Genomic DNA, 15,458 nt, shown 5'->3' with positions numbered 1-15,458 from the left:
GACAACAACAGTACAAGGAAAGACATACGTCAGTTTGAGAGATTTATCTCCTTGTATTTCATGCTTGGAATTAAAGCAAACATGTTAACGACCACTGAAATATGAGACTGAATAAGGCGATGAAAAATTGCACTCAAGGCCATTTCCTGTAAGAAACCAATTCGGGAGATTTAATATTATGGAATTACAAAATTTTTCAAATTTGTCTTATGATTGTAACATGATGTCATTTTGCGTCGTTTTCAGAATTGCAAGCAGAAGAATTGAGAAAGCCCATAGGCATAACCAATAAAAATTTGTTGACGAAAAGTGCTTGCTAGGGGCGTAGCCAGGGGTGTAGAGAGTGTGATACCCCCAATTCGTCATAAGCTGATCGGTAAATCTTCAGTTGGTTAGTAAAATCGCATAGTTTTCGATGCAGAAACATTATAGGGGAAAATAATCGCAATAAAAGCGTTATATTTTCAAAGCGTTACAGAATACCGCATTGTCCATAGGTTTCTACGAGTCTCTATTAACTGTATTTCTGAAAGCTACCATTTCGCCTTGTCCACTACCCCTCTTCATGAAGTAAGAAGGGATCTTTATTCCGACTAAGTTACACAATCTTAAACAAATATCTAGCTATGTCTTTTACTAAGGTTGCTAACTACACTAACCAAGCTCTGCAATACATTGTGTGAAATCAGAAACTGCTTTCTGCAGGTTGAATGGATTAATTTTCCAGAATGAGTTGTTTCGTGAAATAGTATTTGAGGAAATCAATAATTTTCAAATGAATATTTAGAAAACATGCCAAAAATGTAGAATGTTGACGTAACAAAGCAAAAGAGTTTTTTTGTATATGTTTCTGTTTAGACCATTTTAAAAACAGCTTTGAGCGATTTCTTATATAACACGTAGGCGCATTTTTACAAGAGTGTTCAGCTTTGAATTAAAGGCTTAATTTAACCAAATGCACTATATTTCCAATAACGAAGAATTCCCACAAGCAATTGACAAAAACAGCTAAAATAAGTCTCAAGATATAACAACTAAAATATGCTGCTAAGAAAAGATACAATTATTTGTTTATTTTTTTTTATGTATTAATTCTTATACTTTTAATTCTAAGCTCGCTTTTCATAACTTGCTCAACTCTCCTGCTAGTGGCTGAAAACTTCCAGAGAGTATTTTTCACACTGCTGACCCTCCTAATGCCATAATTGTATCTTTGGATTTCAGAATCATATTCGTGCTTTTGTTGACACATCGAATATTAATTTTGCAAGCATTCAATTGTATAAATAAATGATGAGTTTTCAGTTTGCTTTGGTTGTAAATTTTTCTTAGGTGAATAAACATGGCATTTGTCTTTGTTGTGAGACGGTTAGTAACTTAGTCAACACCGCAAATCGATGCAATCCAATATAATATGAAGAAATCCTTTATGGAAAGCCAAAATATTAAAACTAGATCATAAGTAAGCTAATAATTCACCCAGGCATATAGGGTTCTATCAAAGTAAAAATAAATTATATCTGGACTGGTTTTGTCTGTTAAATTGAGGCAACCATTTACCAGATCATTGTGTCATTTTGCAATGCTTGGTAACTGATCTTCAGACGCTTCGTGGTGGGGAGCGGTACATTTTGTTCGTCGGCACATTAAGGATTTTTGCTGGGAAAAAGATGGAATTTTTGCACTCTCTCTGCAATCTTTCTGCAACAATTGTAACATATTGAAATGTTTGTGTAGTTGAACTTCAAAGTATGACACTAGATCATAAACTTTGAGAAAGAAACGCATAAAAGCAGCATGTAAGAGTATTTATTCTTTGACCACATTTATCCATGAGCGAAGCCAACAGTTTTTTTCGGAGGGGTACAGAAATGACTTTTGAGGACAATAAAGGCGTGTTTCGCTCTTCAAGGGTGTGGTCATAAGTTAATAAATCTTATATACTTCTTTATGTGTTTTTGTATTTCAAAATTCATACTTTAGTGCCATACTAGGAAAGTTAAACTGCTACAGAAATGTTAATATGCTACAACTATAGCAAAAAGTTACAATTATACGACAGAGTGAGAAAACGTCTTATTTTACGTGGCAAAACCCTGTGGTACAGCGCCCCCATAGCCCCCTTTAGCGATGCGCCTGATTTTCAAGCCACAAATGCGATAATACCATCCACATACATAAGTATTTGCCATTTCTTGCAATGGTTTGCATGCAAAGCAAATAGCCAAGGACTCAAATGTGACACATGTGGGACCTCTATTTCATTGTTCCATTAAAGCTTATGGCTTGCAGTTTCTTTTCCATAATGCTGTAGTCCACTTTATGAATTCAAAGACTTGAATACGACCACTAGGTAAGTCGTGGTATAGGGGTGGAAGACTTTTGAAGACAAATGGAAAGTTTTCTTACCCCGTTCACTAAATACAATAATATTTGAAACCCCGATTCAAAATACTGAAAGAACGTAATGCCCAGATCCCTGGCAGGTACTGAACTAGCTCAAAGGGGGATCCAGTGTTTACATTCCATACCTTCCCTCAAAACATCGAACATACGTCACATCACTCTTTCCTCCCCCCGGACAAGAGACATATCCCCTTATCATTAGTTTCAAAGACCACACCAGTGTATGTGAATTCTAATCGGAAATACGAAGCAATTAGAAAGAAAATGAGCGATAAAAAGAAAACAAAGGGGTCTAACCGTATGGAATGTGCTGGCTGTGCTAATTCAGGGTAAAAACAGGGTAAAGATAACGGTTCCTATCGTAAACAACTTATTCACGACAATTCAAGAGTTTCATTCAGCCAGACTGTTATACATATGGCGCAAGTTATGTGCACTTTCTTGCCTACTTCGCCGTCTAGGAGACTCCAGTTCTACCATTGATATTGATTTTACATAGCTCATTTGTTTTGTTTATCCGATCACAGCACTTGAACAAGGGAGGGCTGAAGAAATCAGCGACGAAATCCGCGACGAAATCCAAATAGGGTGGACACGTTCTGTTGCTCGAACACAATGGAAATGCTGTTGTTGCAGATTGGCTACGAATAACATTCCAAAAGCTAGTGCCAGACCCCTTTATGGCGACCGGACTCTATCGCAATTAGGACATCGACGAGATTAGTTATATCTTTCATCATATTTTTTTATTTGTGCAGAAAGCGAACGCTCAAAGCGACATACAGAAAGCGAACGGGCTGGTCAGCATTTCTCACACAATTTATTTATTTTGCCACAGTATTGTGTCCGTATGATAGACCTATGAGGCAGATCATTTCTCACACACTTTTTTTATAAAGAACCTATAGTAGCCCGTTATCAGGCAGGATAGCAAAAATATATAAAATAACGCACGGAATTTTCAACTTGTCTTGAGGCAGAGAGGACCAAAGAGACAAGACTCGTATCAAACACAATCGAACTTCTTTCGTAAGCACTGCGCACCAGGCAGCTAAATTCTTCCACCAAAAAGACTCCCTCTAAAAACTACTAAAGCATGTACGTAAGACCCTAAACCAATAAAAATGTCCTTTACGCAATAAAGAAACATTAATGATGACCAACTGAACAAATTTCCCGAAGTAAAGTCATTGCCAGATGTTGTCAACAATCATTTGATGGTCTTCTTCAGCAATGTTGCAAGGTTATTAAGTCTTGCTTCTTTTTATTTTAAAAAGGAGCCAGGATTTTGTCGTCTAGCCGTTGAGAAAGATCTCCCCGCAGATACACTCGTTTCTGCGTTTGACACGCAGAGGCTCACAAACAGTTACCACTTTGCCTATGGTACGAAGTTTTGCAGGCTTGAAATTTGTAATTCTCTTCAGAATATAGTCGAAACATACGCCTTCATTCTCTCTAAACAACAATTTGAAGAGCGACAGTTTAGCAGTGAGTGATTATATATCGACACATTTACCGTAATGATAAAGTATATAAGATTGACATAAATATTGATTACAACAATTCCATATTTGAATGTTTAACCTATTATTGCAAAGAAGGGGAGGGGGGGTGAGGGTGCTAGGCCAATGGCTGTGCAGTCTTTGAAAGTGGTTCCTTTTAAAAACCGCCTTCAGGATATTCAACCTGGCCAGAAAATTTTCGGTAGAAAAGGGGAGGACAAGGGAAATTGACCACTGATACCATCCAGTTGCCATGCAGCTTTAATGAAACGCAATTGCATTTGAAAAGGCTAGGCATTTAACTGGAAGTTGACGTCTACCATAACGACAGGTTTCGGAAATTAAGCATTTTGACAAAGACTAATGGAATTAAAGACACGCGCAGGCTACTATCGAGTGAAAATATTGAGTTTATTCTGTCAGATAATATCAATTAATATTTACATTGGTTCTCAAATATTATCCCATTTTGGCTAGGTGTCTTTGCAAAGGATTTGAATAGATTAAAGTTGCTTTTGACAGTGAATGGAACATTTAAAAAAAAAACAAAAAAGGTGTCACTTTGCCTTGTTATGCCTTGAAAATCTACAGTATTGCTGAAAATATTAAACTATTGTATCAAAATATTCAAACTTCAAATATCCTGGATTTACTGTAAGTTAGGCTTGGCCAAGGATAAAGTTGAATGAAACAGAAAACGTGCACTGAATAATCGAAGAATCACTCGTCGAAATACAGACAAAACTACGAGTATGGAATGGAAACAGAAGTTTTGTAGAGTACCAAAGTGATGACGTCACAGAATATTTTTTTAGAATTTTTCAGTTTTGATCCTATAGCCTAGGAAGATGTCAAGAAAAATACCTCCTAATGAACATAGGTTTTATAAGATAGAAGAGCTGCATTTTTTCTGGTAAAATGTAGCGTTTATCCACGTCAGTTACACAGGCACTCCTCCTGCCGATATGCGAATAAATTGACATGTACTTGCTATGGTTTTTTCCCAAATTTATCAAATTATCAATCTGGCAAATGAAAATTTTGTGGGTGGTAATAAAATGTGAAAAATAACCCTAAATCTAGCGGCGAAGCAAGTTTGTTGTCAAATTCTTGAACACCTGATTGGCCAATTTGGTATGGAGAATTTGAATGTAATCAGAACTCTCATTGGAACCTATACTCTCCAAAGGTGCAAAACCAGTCAAAGTTATTACGAATTGGCTGAGATATGGTCACTTGAGCACAAACTCTTGCCCCATCAAACATCTGTAATTTGGTCTCAGTTCATAATTTTATGAACCAGGCCAGAATAACAGTGACCTGTTCGCAAAGTTAAAATGACTATCTAGGAAATGTTGTTACACAAGGATAGTGCCTTTGTCTTTTTTTGTTTAGACAAAGTGTCTCACAGCAATAAAAACGTCATTGTAAAGCGCCTGGCCAAACTACAACATGTTCCAATTTCGAAACGGGACAAAGTTCTTGGGCTAGCTGGGCGTGGTCATTATCCGATCTCAAAATACAGCTTGATGATTGTAGAAAATTAAATTTTCTCTGGTCAATAATGTTCAGATAATTAAGGAGGCTGATTTTGTTTTGGTATGAATGAATTATGGGTAGGAATTCTCAGCGTACGAGTAAGAATAATCGGTTGAAATTATGAGCAGTTTTTTTGTGAGAAAAAAAAAACAGAATAAGACCTCAATGCAACACATAAACACGGCTGTCCATGTAATCCAAAGCATTTTGCATTGTATCTGCAACAAACTTACATGCATCCCCCCCCCACTGAGACGGTAAAAAAGTAATGATCGCCTGGGGATTTACGGAACTTTTTATGATTTCTCTTGGCAATTCAAGATCGCTTTCGGGAGATCCACGTTTATTTACGTCAAGGAACTAAGATGAAAGTGTAAATAAAACAGGAAATTCAAACATCTGAATAAATTATTCATGAAATAACTGCAAACAACAGATTTGATGAAGATCAAGCTTTTTGTTAATATTAATTATATATTAGAAACATTAACGAAATGAGGCTCACAATTCTTTACAGAATACAATCATAAATATGTCCAAAACAACGAATTTACAATTAATTGAATTCAAATTTAAGTATTAGACAATGAAATTTAAGATATTATAAAATAAACAACAATATTTTAACCCAAGGACAAAAAATATTATCAAGACGCAATACCAAGATAATTAAAGCTTTATTCGGAAATATCATTAAGAAAATAAGATCAATAAACTCTTATGAATTTAGGTCATGAAATTTAAAGGAAAAACAGTATTCATTGGAGGTATTTTCTTTTCTGATATTTTTGCTTGTCTCAAAGTTATCAAACAAATAGAAAACATAAATCTTCCTAGACACGTTTCCGGCATGGCCACCTTTAAGATGATTGCGCCGTCATATAGTCGCTGCACTGCGAAGAAACGCTGATTTTATTTGAGAAGCTAAACAGCATGCACTTATCTTACCCTCTTAACAGATGAATCGATTAACGGTCTTATAAATAATTCTGTTGAAACATGAAGTATGAAAGAACTAGGGAAGCACTTTGTCACGGAAAATCTTAGATTAAAAACTATGCGAGAAAGTTTGAGATCGTTCAAGGATTAACATCATTTAACCTTAGCATTGCATAACGGCAATTCAAGCAAAACAAAAATCTACTTCAATTCCACTAATGAAAATTAAAACCGTGTTAATCCTGGAAGTCTTACATTGTACATTAATAAAACATGTAAAGACAACAGGATTTTTAAAGACAACTAATAGATGGTGCGGGAAAATACTTAATAAAACACTTTTCTTGATCTTAAATGTCATAAATTTTGTATTTTGTCGAAAATCTACTCAGATTTGGCATAGCTAATAAAACAACGTGAAAGGGACGCAAGCGAGCAATTATGAGGAGAAAATAACATGGCTTATTCGTTTTGTTTTCAATAATGAGGTAGAAGTGATCGAAATAAAAGAAAACCAAAAGATCGATCTTATGACAACATGGTTATTTTAAGTTGCAGGAACAAATATGGTCATGTCAGGTAAATAACGGGAAAAAAGGGAGAAAGAGGTGAATAATATATGTTTAGCTCCATTTTTTGGATCCAGTGAAGCTTGCAGTTTTCAAGATATATGCTTTAGTAACATAGGTCAGAAAGTGAACCAATTTTGTTACAATTGTCTACAATGGTGGCCCAATAGGCGTAAAATGACCCACACAACTTGGAAGTGAACACACAGCCAGTGCGGATCTTCACTCCCTAAGGATCTTCACACTCAAATCTTCACACTCAAATAGAGTTATAAATCAAAATAAAACGAAGAATGAAATAAAAAATTCATAAGAAACTGAATACGCTTATCAAACGTTTCGTTGATTTTTTTACTAATATCACAAAATTAAAAATTGGAAACCTTTTTGAAGACAATTTTTGAATCCCGTGTCCAAACACAAATTTCAGGCTGCAGGCTAACAGAAAGCATCAGCCCATAAACAGTAAACTGGTGTTGAGCCAAAAAGTATACTTGGAAATGAAATATTCTATCGCAAAATGTTTGGTTTTTGCCTTTGGCCTAATTGTGTTGATCAAAGAGCAGATCAGGGAGACCACAGAATTTCGAAAGAAGGGTATTCTCATGGATTTATGGATAAGGAAAATAGGTGGATAGGTAAAAACGAAGGGATGTTGGTTTGGTTTATACTCTCCCTGAACATTAAAAGCGATTGCAATTGATTAATCATTTCGAAAATTACGCTGTAAGCCATAAGTGTGAAATCTATTTGTGTTACTGTGCAATTGAAGACTTATGAAAAACCATGTGCTTTGAAATTACCTCGAATCTTCTTTTACCTGTTTATCACAGTCCAACTTCTATTTACGCCAAATTGATGTATGCTAGATCTAAAACAAAAAACAGCAATATCACAGCAGTCAAGAAACTTTATAAACATATTCAAGTTACTTAAAAGCAGTATGACCTGACGAATTTCGGCCGTACAAAGTGCAGTCTTTCTAGGGTGGGAAAATGGCGACCTGTCTTATATATCATAAAATGAATTTAGTGGGAAGAGCGAAAGTATTGGAGAGCTAAATTTTTAGAGAAATATACACTGTTTAGGGGCTGCTCTCTAACCAATCAAAATCGTCATATGCGATAATTATCCAATCATATTGAATGTCAGCAGCAGCTGTCAATCAAACTTTAAAAAGCTCGTGGAAACCCTAAAAGCACATTCTAATTTAACGTGCATGCGATTTCATCTATGGAGATTAAAACCGAATCAACGTACTATAAAAGACTTAAGGCCTAAAAATTTGAAGGCAAAGAAACACACGCTACCGAAGATACATAATATGAAGTTGCTACTCCAAGTTTCACGCTATACGGCTAGCTTAATATAATTTGAAACATAGATAGAATGTAAAAAAGGCAAATATATTATGTTTGCTTTAATTTCTCCATTTCCTTGGTATATCTCAAGAAATCTAGCCAATCCTGAATCACTATGAATACTGTATATTCGGACATAAGATGGAAAGAAGAATTGTCAAAATTGTTTAGAAAAATGTTTTCCTACTCACAATATTAAAAGCTCTTTTGTTGGGAGATATTTCTGCATCGAGCATAATTCTTACACCATACCATTTACTTTGTAGCTATCAAAGACAAAAGAAAAATATCAAAACAAACTTTGATAAAAGACTTTATTTATGTCGTGTTCATCACAAATGTCGAAACAAAACCTGCTACAGATATTTTAGAGATGGTCACCATAATAGCTGACTTTTTTAACAAATATTTTAAAAAGATGAGCTTAATTCATCGTAAGAAGAATAACACAAACAAACTTATTGTACTCAGCACTTTAATGTTAGTTTCTGTCCCAGGAGGGCACTCAGCACATAGACAAACGGGGGGGTCAGTCCAAGAATTTTACAGGCCACCCAAAATATCAGCACATTTTCAAAAGACCCAAAAATATCAGTTCTAGTTATATCTTATACCGAAAAATATCACAAATTGTAATTTCAGAAGAGATAGTTATCACATGGCTGTAGCATAAAAATTTCCAAAGAGTATGGTCACATGGCTTGCATTTTCAAAAAAACTTCAGCCGATGAACAATACATATGATTCAGATATGGAAATCTCACAATAGCATAAAAATATCAATGTTTCTAAATTTGATACCTAGAAATATCAGGATTGTATCTATTGATTTTGCAGAACCCAAAAATATCATTCCTGATACATATTTAACCCAAAAATATCACTTTGGGTAAGCATTTAATAAAAAAATATCGGACTGACCCCCCCCCGTATGTCTATGTGCTGAGTGCCCCCCTGGGGTTTCTGTCAAGGTTTCATTTCTCACAAAATTCGCACTTCAATTTTGGTTCTCATTATCCTGTCTATTCAAAACATTAATCCTTCAAATGAAATTAATATGTAGCAATGTTCATTTCACTAACAACAAGCAGTCATTATCCAAAGTAAAAATTCAACACTATATCTTTATACTCTCTAATTAAATCTGTAATTAAGGGCTATTATTTTACAAAAGAAAGTTGAACAGCCACATAATACAATCTATTTGAAATTTTGTTTGAGTCAGGAAAACATTACGGTCGCACGGCCACTGACCGGAGGAAGGTCTACAAAAAAATAGAAGCTCTTATGACACACCCAAGCCACGCCCACTTTCTATTGTTTTGTGAGGAAGGTCTGCTTTCTGGGGAAGCCCGTAGCCAGGCCTTTGGCGAATGCAGGCAAAGTTTAAAGTGAAGTTTTGAGTAGGGAGGGGACTCTATCCTTGTTTATGCAGAAAACAAGCATTTTTCAACGTCTTTATGTGCTGATGTGAAGCCAGCAGTAACTGCAACTTTTATAAATTAATAAAAAGCGAGTATCGGCTAACTGAGCTCGCTTTCTGGCCAGTTCACACCTTTAAGCACTCGAAAGAAGATTTGCATAGTGCTTGGAAAAAAAACCAAGCTCCTCGAATGTTTTCTCCAGAACAGAAAATATTTACGCTGCATATTTGTATAGAGGTACCAGGTTCTCGTAATAAAAGCCCCCAGTAAACAACTTTCGTTCCGCCAGAGTTATCTTGACTCAAATTGTCATGACAATCCAATGAAAACGACGAAAAAGCCCATTAAGAAAATTGGAGAAAAATTCTACGGGTGGCAAACAGCTGGTATTCTCTTGCTCCAGGGGTGGCATTGCCACCCTATGCCACCCTCTGGCTACGGGCCTGTTTCTGGGATGTTTTGGCGGACATGAACAATCGGGAGAGGTACCATGTTTTGTTTGCTGTCATATATCTAGGAGAGCGTTCCTTGGCCCTAGGCGACCTGTGTTGAAGCAGTCAAAAAACTCCTCGACGTGTATGACACGAGATTAATCGGATTATCTTAACCGGATTCTTCACCTTCGCTGATGATTTTGTCTGGAGGAAGGTTAACAACTTTTTTGGACTCTGGAAAATATATATTGGCTTATACCATTTGCTATTATTTACTGTTCCAAGTTTGATAAGATTTACTTTTGTTGATGAAATAAAGTAAAATCAAACCTTCTCATAGTGCTGGAAATTTCCATCTGCAAAATCAATTAATAATTCTTTGAGATCAAGCTCTTTTGAAATGTCAAAGTTTTGCAGTTCTTCTGAGAGGTGCTTGCAGATGTTTTCGAGGCTTGTTTTAGAAGCTTCACAGTTGGCAGAGGCCTACAATATAAAGGAAATAGGATCTTAATTGTCTCACAGCTGCCTCCAAAACAGCACCAGCGTTTGCTCACAAACGTTTGTACAATTAGAATTTTTCAATTTTGATCCCATCACCTGAAAGATCATCACGAAATACATCCAAATATGCAAAATCACTTAAAGATATTACGAATTGGCTGAGATATGGCCACATTGGCACAGGCTCTTGCCCCATCAAACCTCTGTAATTTTGTCTTGGTTAATAACTTTATGAATAACAGTAATCCGTTAGCAAACCTGAAACAATTCATTGAATATATCTCGCATAATTTTCAACATATGGAACTGATATTTCATATTGGAAGGTATTTTATGCTGGTATTTCAGATTTTGTGGTCAAATTTAGGAAATTCTAAAAAAGATTTTTGATGACGTCACACTTCCGTACTCTATTGCCAAGGCGTGCTTTCCTCGCAAAACATCAACCAAGAGTGTCGCCCAATGCCAAATATTTAACTAAATAGCTTTAAGTACACTTTTGCACGGCCACAAAACAGTCTGTCTATTAAACCCTTCAATTTCAAAGCATCTTTTAATTCAGATACAAAAGAAAAAATTGACGAATAACAGTGTCACAAAACCCTCGGTTTTTTGACATTAAGATTAAGTGGAAAAATGTCTGGGAGACAAATCTATCCCTTATTAGAAGAATAATACTTCGCTACCTTAATCGGATATTCTGCTAAGTATTTAAAATTTTAACAAAGTGTGTGATGGATCGAAAGAAATTGGTCTCAACATTATGGATATAAATCATGCAATATCTTAAATTCAAGACAGTTTAAACCATAAAACCAAAAGGCGTTATCAATCTTGCTTTAGCACAGCCTACATCTTTAATGGGTTGGTCTTTTAAATAACAGAACCGTCACCAAATTCTTTCAGCAGCTGCATCACATAAAATTTCCAGAAAAATGATCTACTTTAAAGCTTTTGTATCAATAATATTCCTTTTAAGTTTCTTACGCTTTTAACGGTGTTGAAGTAAAGGTCATATTTTTAAAAGTGAAGAGGTGATAAAAAGCTTAAGGTAATCCTTATTATTTTTTACTTTTGTATCAGGCATAAAAAACATCGGCAAAATTTCAAGGAAGCCTTCAAGGGTGCATTGTTGGGGCATTTTCACACTTGAGTAGAAAACACACATTTTTTTATAAAAATAAAGTCTATAAGAAAATTGAGTCTCAAGATTGCTAAAATTTGAGAATAATGCCACGCTCAATTTTATCAAGACTAAATTTTTTCCTCAATCTGAGTTTTCTCCAAAAGCAAAACAACTTGTCACTTTGACATTTATGATGAAGCAACACATCAAAAAAGATTTAATTTTATTTGATCTTAAGGCGAATTGACACCCTGTTGGGCAAGGTGTAAATAATTTAAGAATAATTTTGGGCTCAAAATCGAAATTTTTTAAGAATATTGAGGCTCAGCAAAAAATTAGGTATTCTTTTAAAAAAAATGTGTAATTCGTTTCTGATGAAGTCTAATTCCATGTAGAGAATACTTTCAATTTAAGAACCTGAGCATATCTGAACGGACCTGTTTGTTCCCGTCTTTTTAGATCCGTTCCAAAAATTTTTCTTGCCATCATACAAGAGCCAATTTAATTGGTTTCGCATGTACCCGGAAATGAACAGGGCATTTGAGCAAACAAGGAGGAAATCAAAAAAGGGTAATGATAAAATCATAGCCTGACATGGATTTAAAATGAACACATTTCTTATCCGTCTAAGTGTGGATTCGATTCAAATGCTCTCATCGATCGGACCGAAACTCGAAAGGATTTTTCATCGGATTCAAACCAATACGGTTTTTTATCAACCCTAGTGCGGATAGCAGGGAAAACCGGACTAGATTAGAGACGCAAGGCCTAACCGTACATATTTGGGAACGGAGGAAAACGGATCCGCTCTCGTGTGCACAGGCTCTAACAAATTTTTACACTAACAAATTTAACCTTGGTTGGACCTTGGTTGGACCTGGGTTGAACCTGGGTTGAACCTGGGTAAACAACTAACGCTAACCTGGGCTGGGTTAGATAATTTGTAGCGTAAACGCAGCTAACCTGGATTGAGACTAGGTTAATAAAACAGTGTAATAAAATAATTGCAAACTGTCTATCATCGGCCATGACCTTTTCCATATATCATTGCTCGAATCTAATTCATGTTAACACGAGGTTAATAAAACAGAACAGAACAGAACATAACATATAAACGAGGCTATATACTAGTACGTATGCAACGGTTAAGCCAACCTAACTCTAGAGGTAGGTTGAACCAAGGTTGACCATAGGTTAAGATCTACGAAATGCAGTGTAAACGCAAACCTGGGTTGAGCCCAGGTTTACAATCTGATACGCCAATGAGCGCAATTCACAGCGAAGCGCATGCGTGACGAAACTAACGCGGTGTTAACCAACTTCGCATTTAAACTATACTTTGTGGTCAATGTAGTGAAAACGAAAGTGGGTTCAACTTGGGTTCAACCCAGATTAGCGTTAACCCAGGTTAAACGTTTAAGTGTAAACATTGATTCAAACTCACCTCAGCCCACTTTTGTGTCATTGACGTTTTCCGGGAAGGGGTATCCAATTCGTTCTAGAAAATAAAAAGGTCAATGATCTTAAAATACATTTGTTTATTATCAAGTTGAAGATGTTGTGAGTTAAAAAAACTGCATTGCAATACTGCGTTTTGTTGCAAAAGGTGAGGTAAGTAGAATTTATTAGCGATGATCATCAAACTAAAGATGCACAAAAGTAAGAAGAGAACATACACAAGGCTGTACCTTAATGCACACGAAACTAGAGGTTGCTAAAAATTGCTGTGTACCGGTCGGTCATAAAGTGCTCGATGCCGTATGGGGTTTAGAGTAAAGAACAAGATGGTTTTGCGTTGCAATCAGGAGCGGATTTAAGTGACAAGGATTAGGGGGGGGGGGGGGGTGTTAGATAATAACTGGATTTTGGTGCCACACCATTCAGGTCACTGTAAAATGATGGGAACGCCTAATGTTCATCTATTCTAAATGGAGAAAGGATTCCAGGTAAAAAATAGATATGCAACGAAGATAAGAATTTCTGGAAGACAAACTGGACACAGTTAACACTCTGACTTCATATTCTAAACGAACTGCTACTATCAATCTGAAACACTAGCGAAAACTTTGAACTGAAGCGAAGCAGGTACGATCAATAAATGTTGATTTTTATAACAAATAGTATCCGCAAAGAAATAAGATAGTATAACAAATAGTATCAATTTTTTGTGTTTTCTGAATTCTTTTCAACTGAATTCGTAGGTAGCTTTAAGAACACTGAGAAGCTGTACTTATTTAGCAGTGTCCTGGTCCTTCCTCGCGATATGGCCACACCTCATGACTCCTATGCCTAGAATTACAGAGAGATGGCGACTCCCCTTCGCCATGGGTGAAAAGTTTGGTCATGTCGGGGACAGAACCTCACACATTAGGATCTTTAGCCAGCGACCCTAACAACTGAGCCATAACCGCATTAAAATTACTAAAACTATAACATTTTTCTTTTATGTGTAGAACGTGTAAAACATTCTTCTTTATAAGAGACAGTAAAGTTAAGGTCCGGCTGACTATTCTTAATTTATTCGAAATTCTGACGTTTCCAAATGGATTGTTCTTAATATGTTTTTAAATTAATAGGATGAAAGCAGTTCGATTGCTAGGGTTTTTGCTCTAGGGAGGTGTTCAGACCTCATTTGCCAATAAAGTGAGTGAGACAACCTCAATTTGCGGTCAAGTTTGAATATTCACCGAGAAAGCACACACACATGGCTAGAAATCCTCATTTTTGCGATAAAAGGTTGTTCAAAATAGCATCTTACAGAAGCTCAGCCTCAGCTTGTTCCTAATTTGTTCTTAACTTTTGACCAATTTCGAGGCTTGTGTTTTTACGGATGACCCCATTGAAACGCAACAACAACCTGTTTCCTTCCTGAGATGGAAGGAATCTAATTTAATAAATTCCTCCCATGAAAACGAACACCAACTTAGCATATATTTTTTTATTTTCTCAGTTACTTGACATTACTTAAGAGGCTTCGTAAGGACAATTGAAAACTGCGTGGAGACGTTCGTCATTTTCACATGTGCAGAAAAAACCATCTGTTAACATTTGCAGGTGGAAAGAATCGCAAGGCCGAAATTCAAAATATTTTCCTAGTCAAATTGGTTACGAAAGCAAGATAAAGGGCAGTTGATTCATGCAATGTGAACCAGCGTCATCAGTGCATAAAAAAGGCAATCAAACACATATTTCCTCTAGTTTCATATACTTCTTTTATCAAAACATACTTCACAAGAACATCGAAGCCCGACATGCCCCGTCATATTAGAAAAGTAGAAGAAACTTTGTGAAAATTTTTTAGACCCCGTTTACACGAAAGTGGATCCGATCCAGACCGGATCCAAAAGAGTACGGATAGGCCTTGCGTTTACACGGGAACTGATGGGTCCGTATACTTTTGGATCCGCTATCCGAACACTTTTGGGATCGCTTTCAGAGGTGATCCCGTATGGATCCGATCTGGACCGGACCATGTGTAACTTCTTAGAACAACACAATGTTCTGCATTCACTTCAATTTGGTATCCGTGCAAGCCATTCTATAAACCATGCACTCATTAGCATGACAGAGAATATAAAGGAAAATCTAGACAACAGAAAATATGGATGTGGAATTTTTCTTGATCTGCAAAAAGCGTTTGATACGGTAAATCATGAA

At 36.1% G+C, this 15,458-nt stretch overlaps 1 protein-coding gene across 4 annotated transcripts in view; it reads right to left on the bottom strand.

The window, feature by feature from the left end:
- Positions 1-4,770: 4,770 nt before the first annotated feature.
- The window catches only part of LOC135682911 (uncharacterized), a 55,575-nt gene continuing 44,887 nt past the window's right edge, over positions 4,771-15,458 (bottom strand). Inside the window, exons 19-22 of one of the 4 annotated variants that reach the window (XM_089113304.1) lie at positions 13,246-13,299; positions 10,505-10,657; positions 8,508-8,582; positions 4,771-7,826 (exon numbers count right to left, since the gene is read on the bottom strand). In XM_089113304.1, the coding sequence (XP_088969430.1) occupies positions 7,821-7,826; positions 8,508-8,582; positions 10,505-10,657; positions 13,246-13,299 (288 nt within the window). In that variant the 3' untranslated portion in view covers positions 4,771-7,820. The remainder of the gene's footprint in view (positions 7,827-8,507; positions 8,583-10,504; positions 10,658-13,245; positions 13,300-15,458) is intronic. The other 3 variants (XM_089113302.1, XM_089113303.1, XM_065198004.2) reach the window with 3 other exon arrangements.

This window comes from Rhopilema esculentum, chromosome 16 (genome assembly GCF_057945365.1).
Source record: "Rhopilema esculentum isolate cy_ngs chromosome 16, ASM5794536v1, whole genome shotgun sequence".
NCBI classification, from domain to species: Eukaryota; Metazoa; Cnidaria; class Scyphozoa; order Rhizostomeae; family Rhizostomatidae; genus Rhopilema; species Rhopilema esculentum.
Note: the sequence above shows the minus strand (reverse complement) of the source record. Positions and strands in the feature narration are given on the sequence as shown.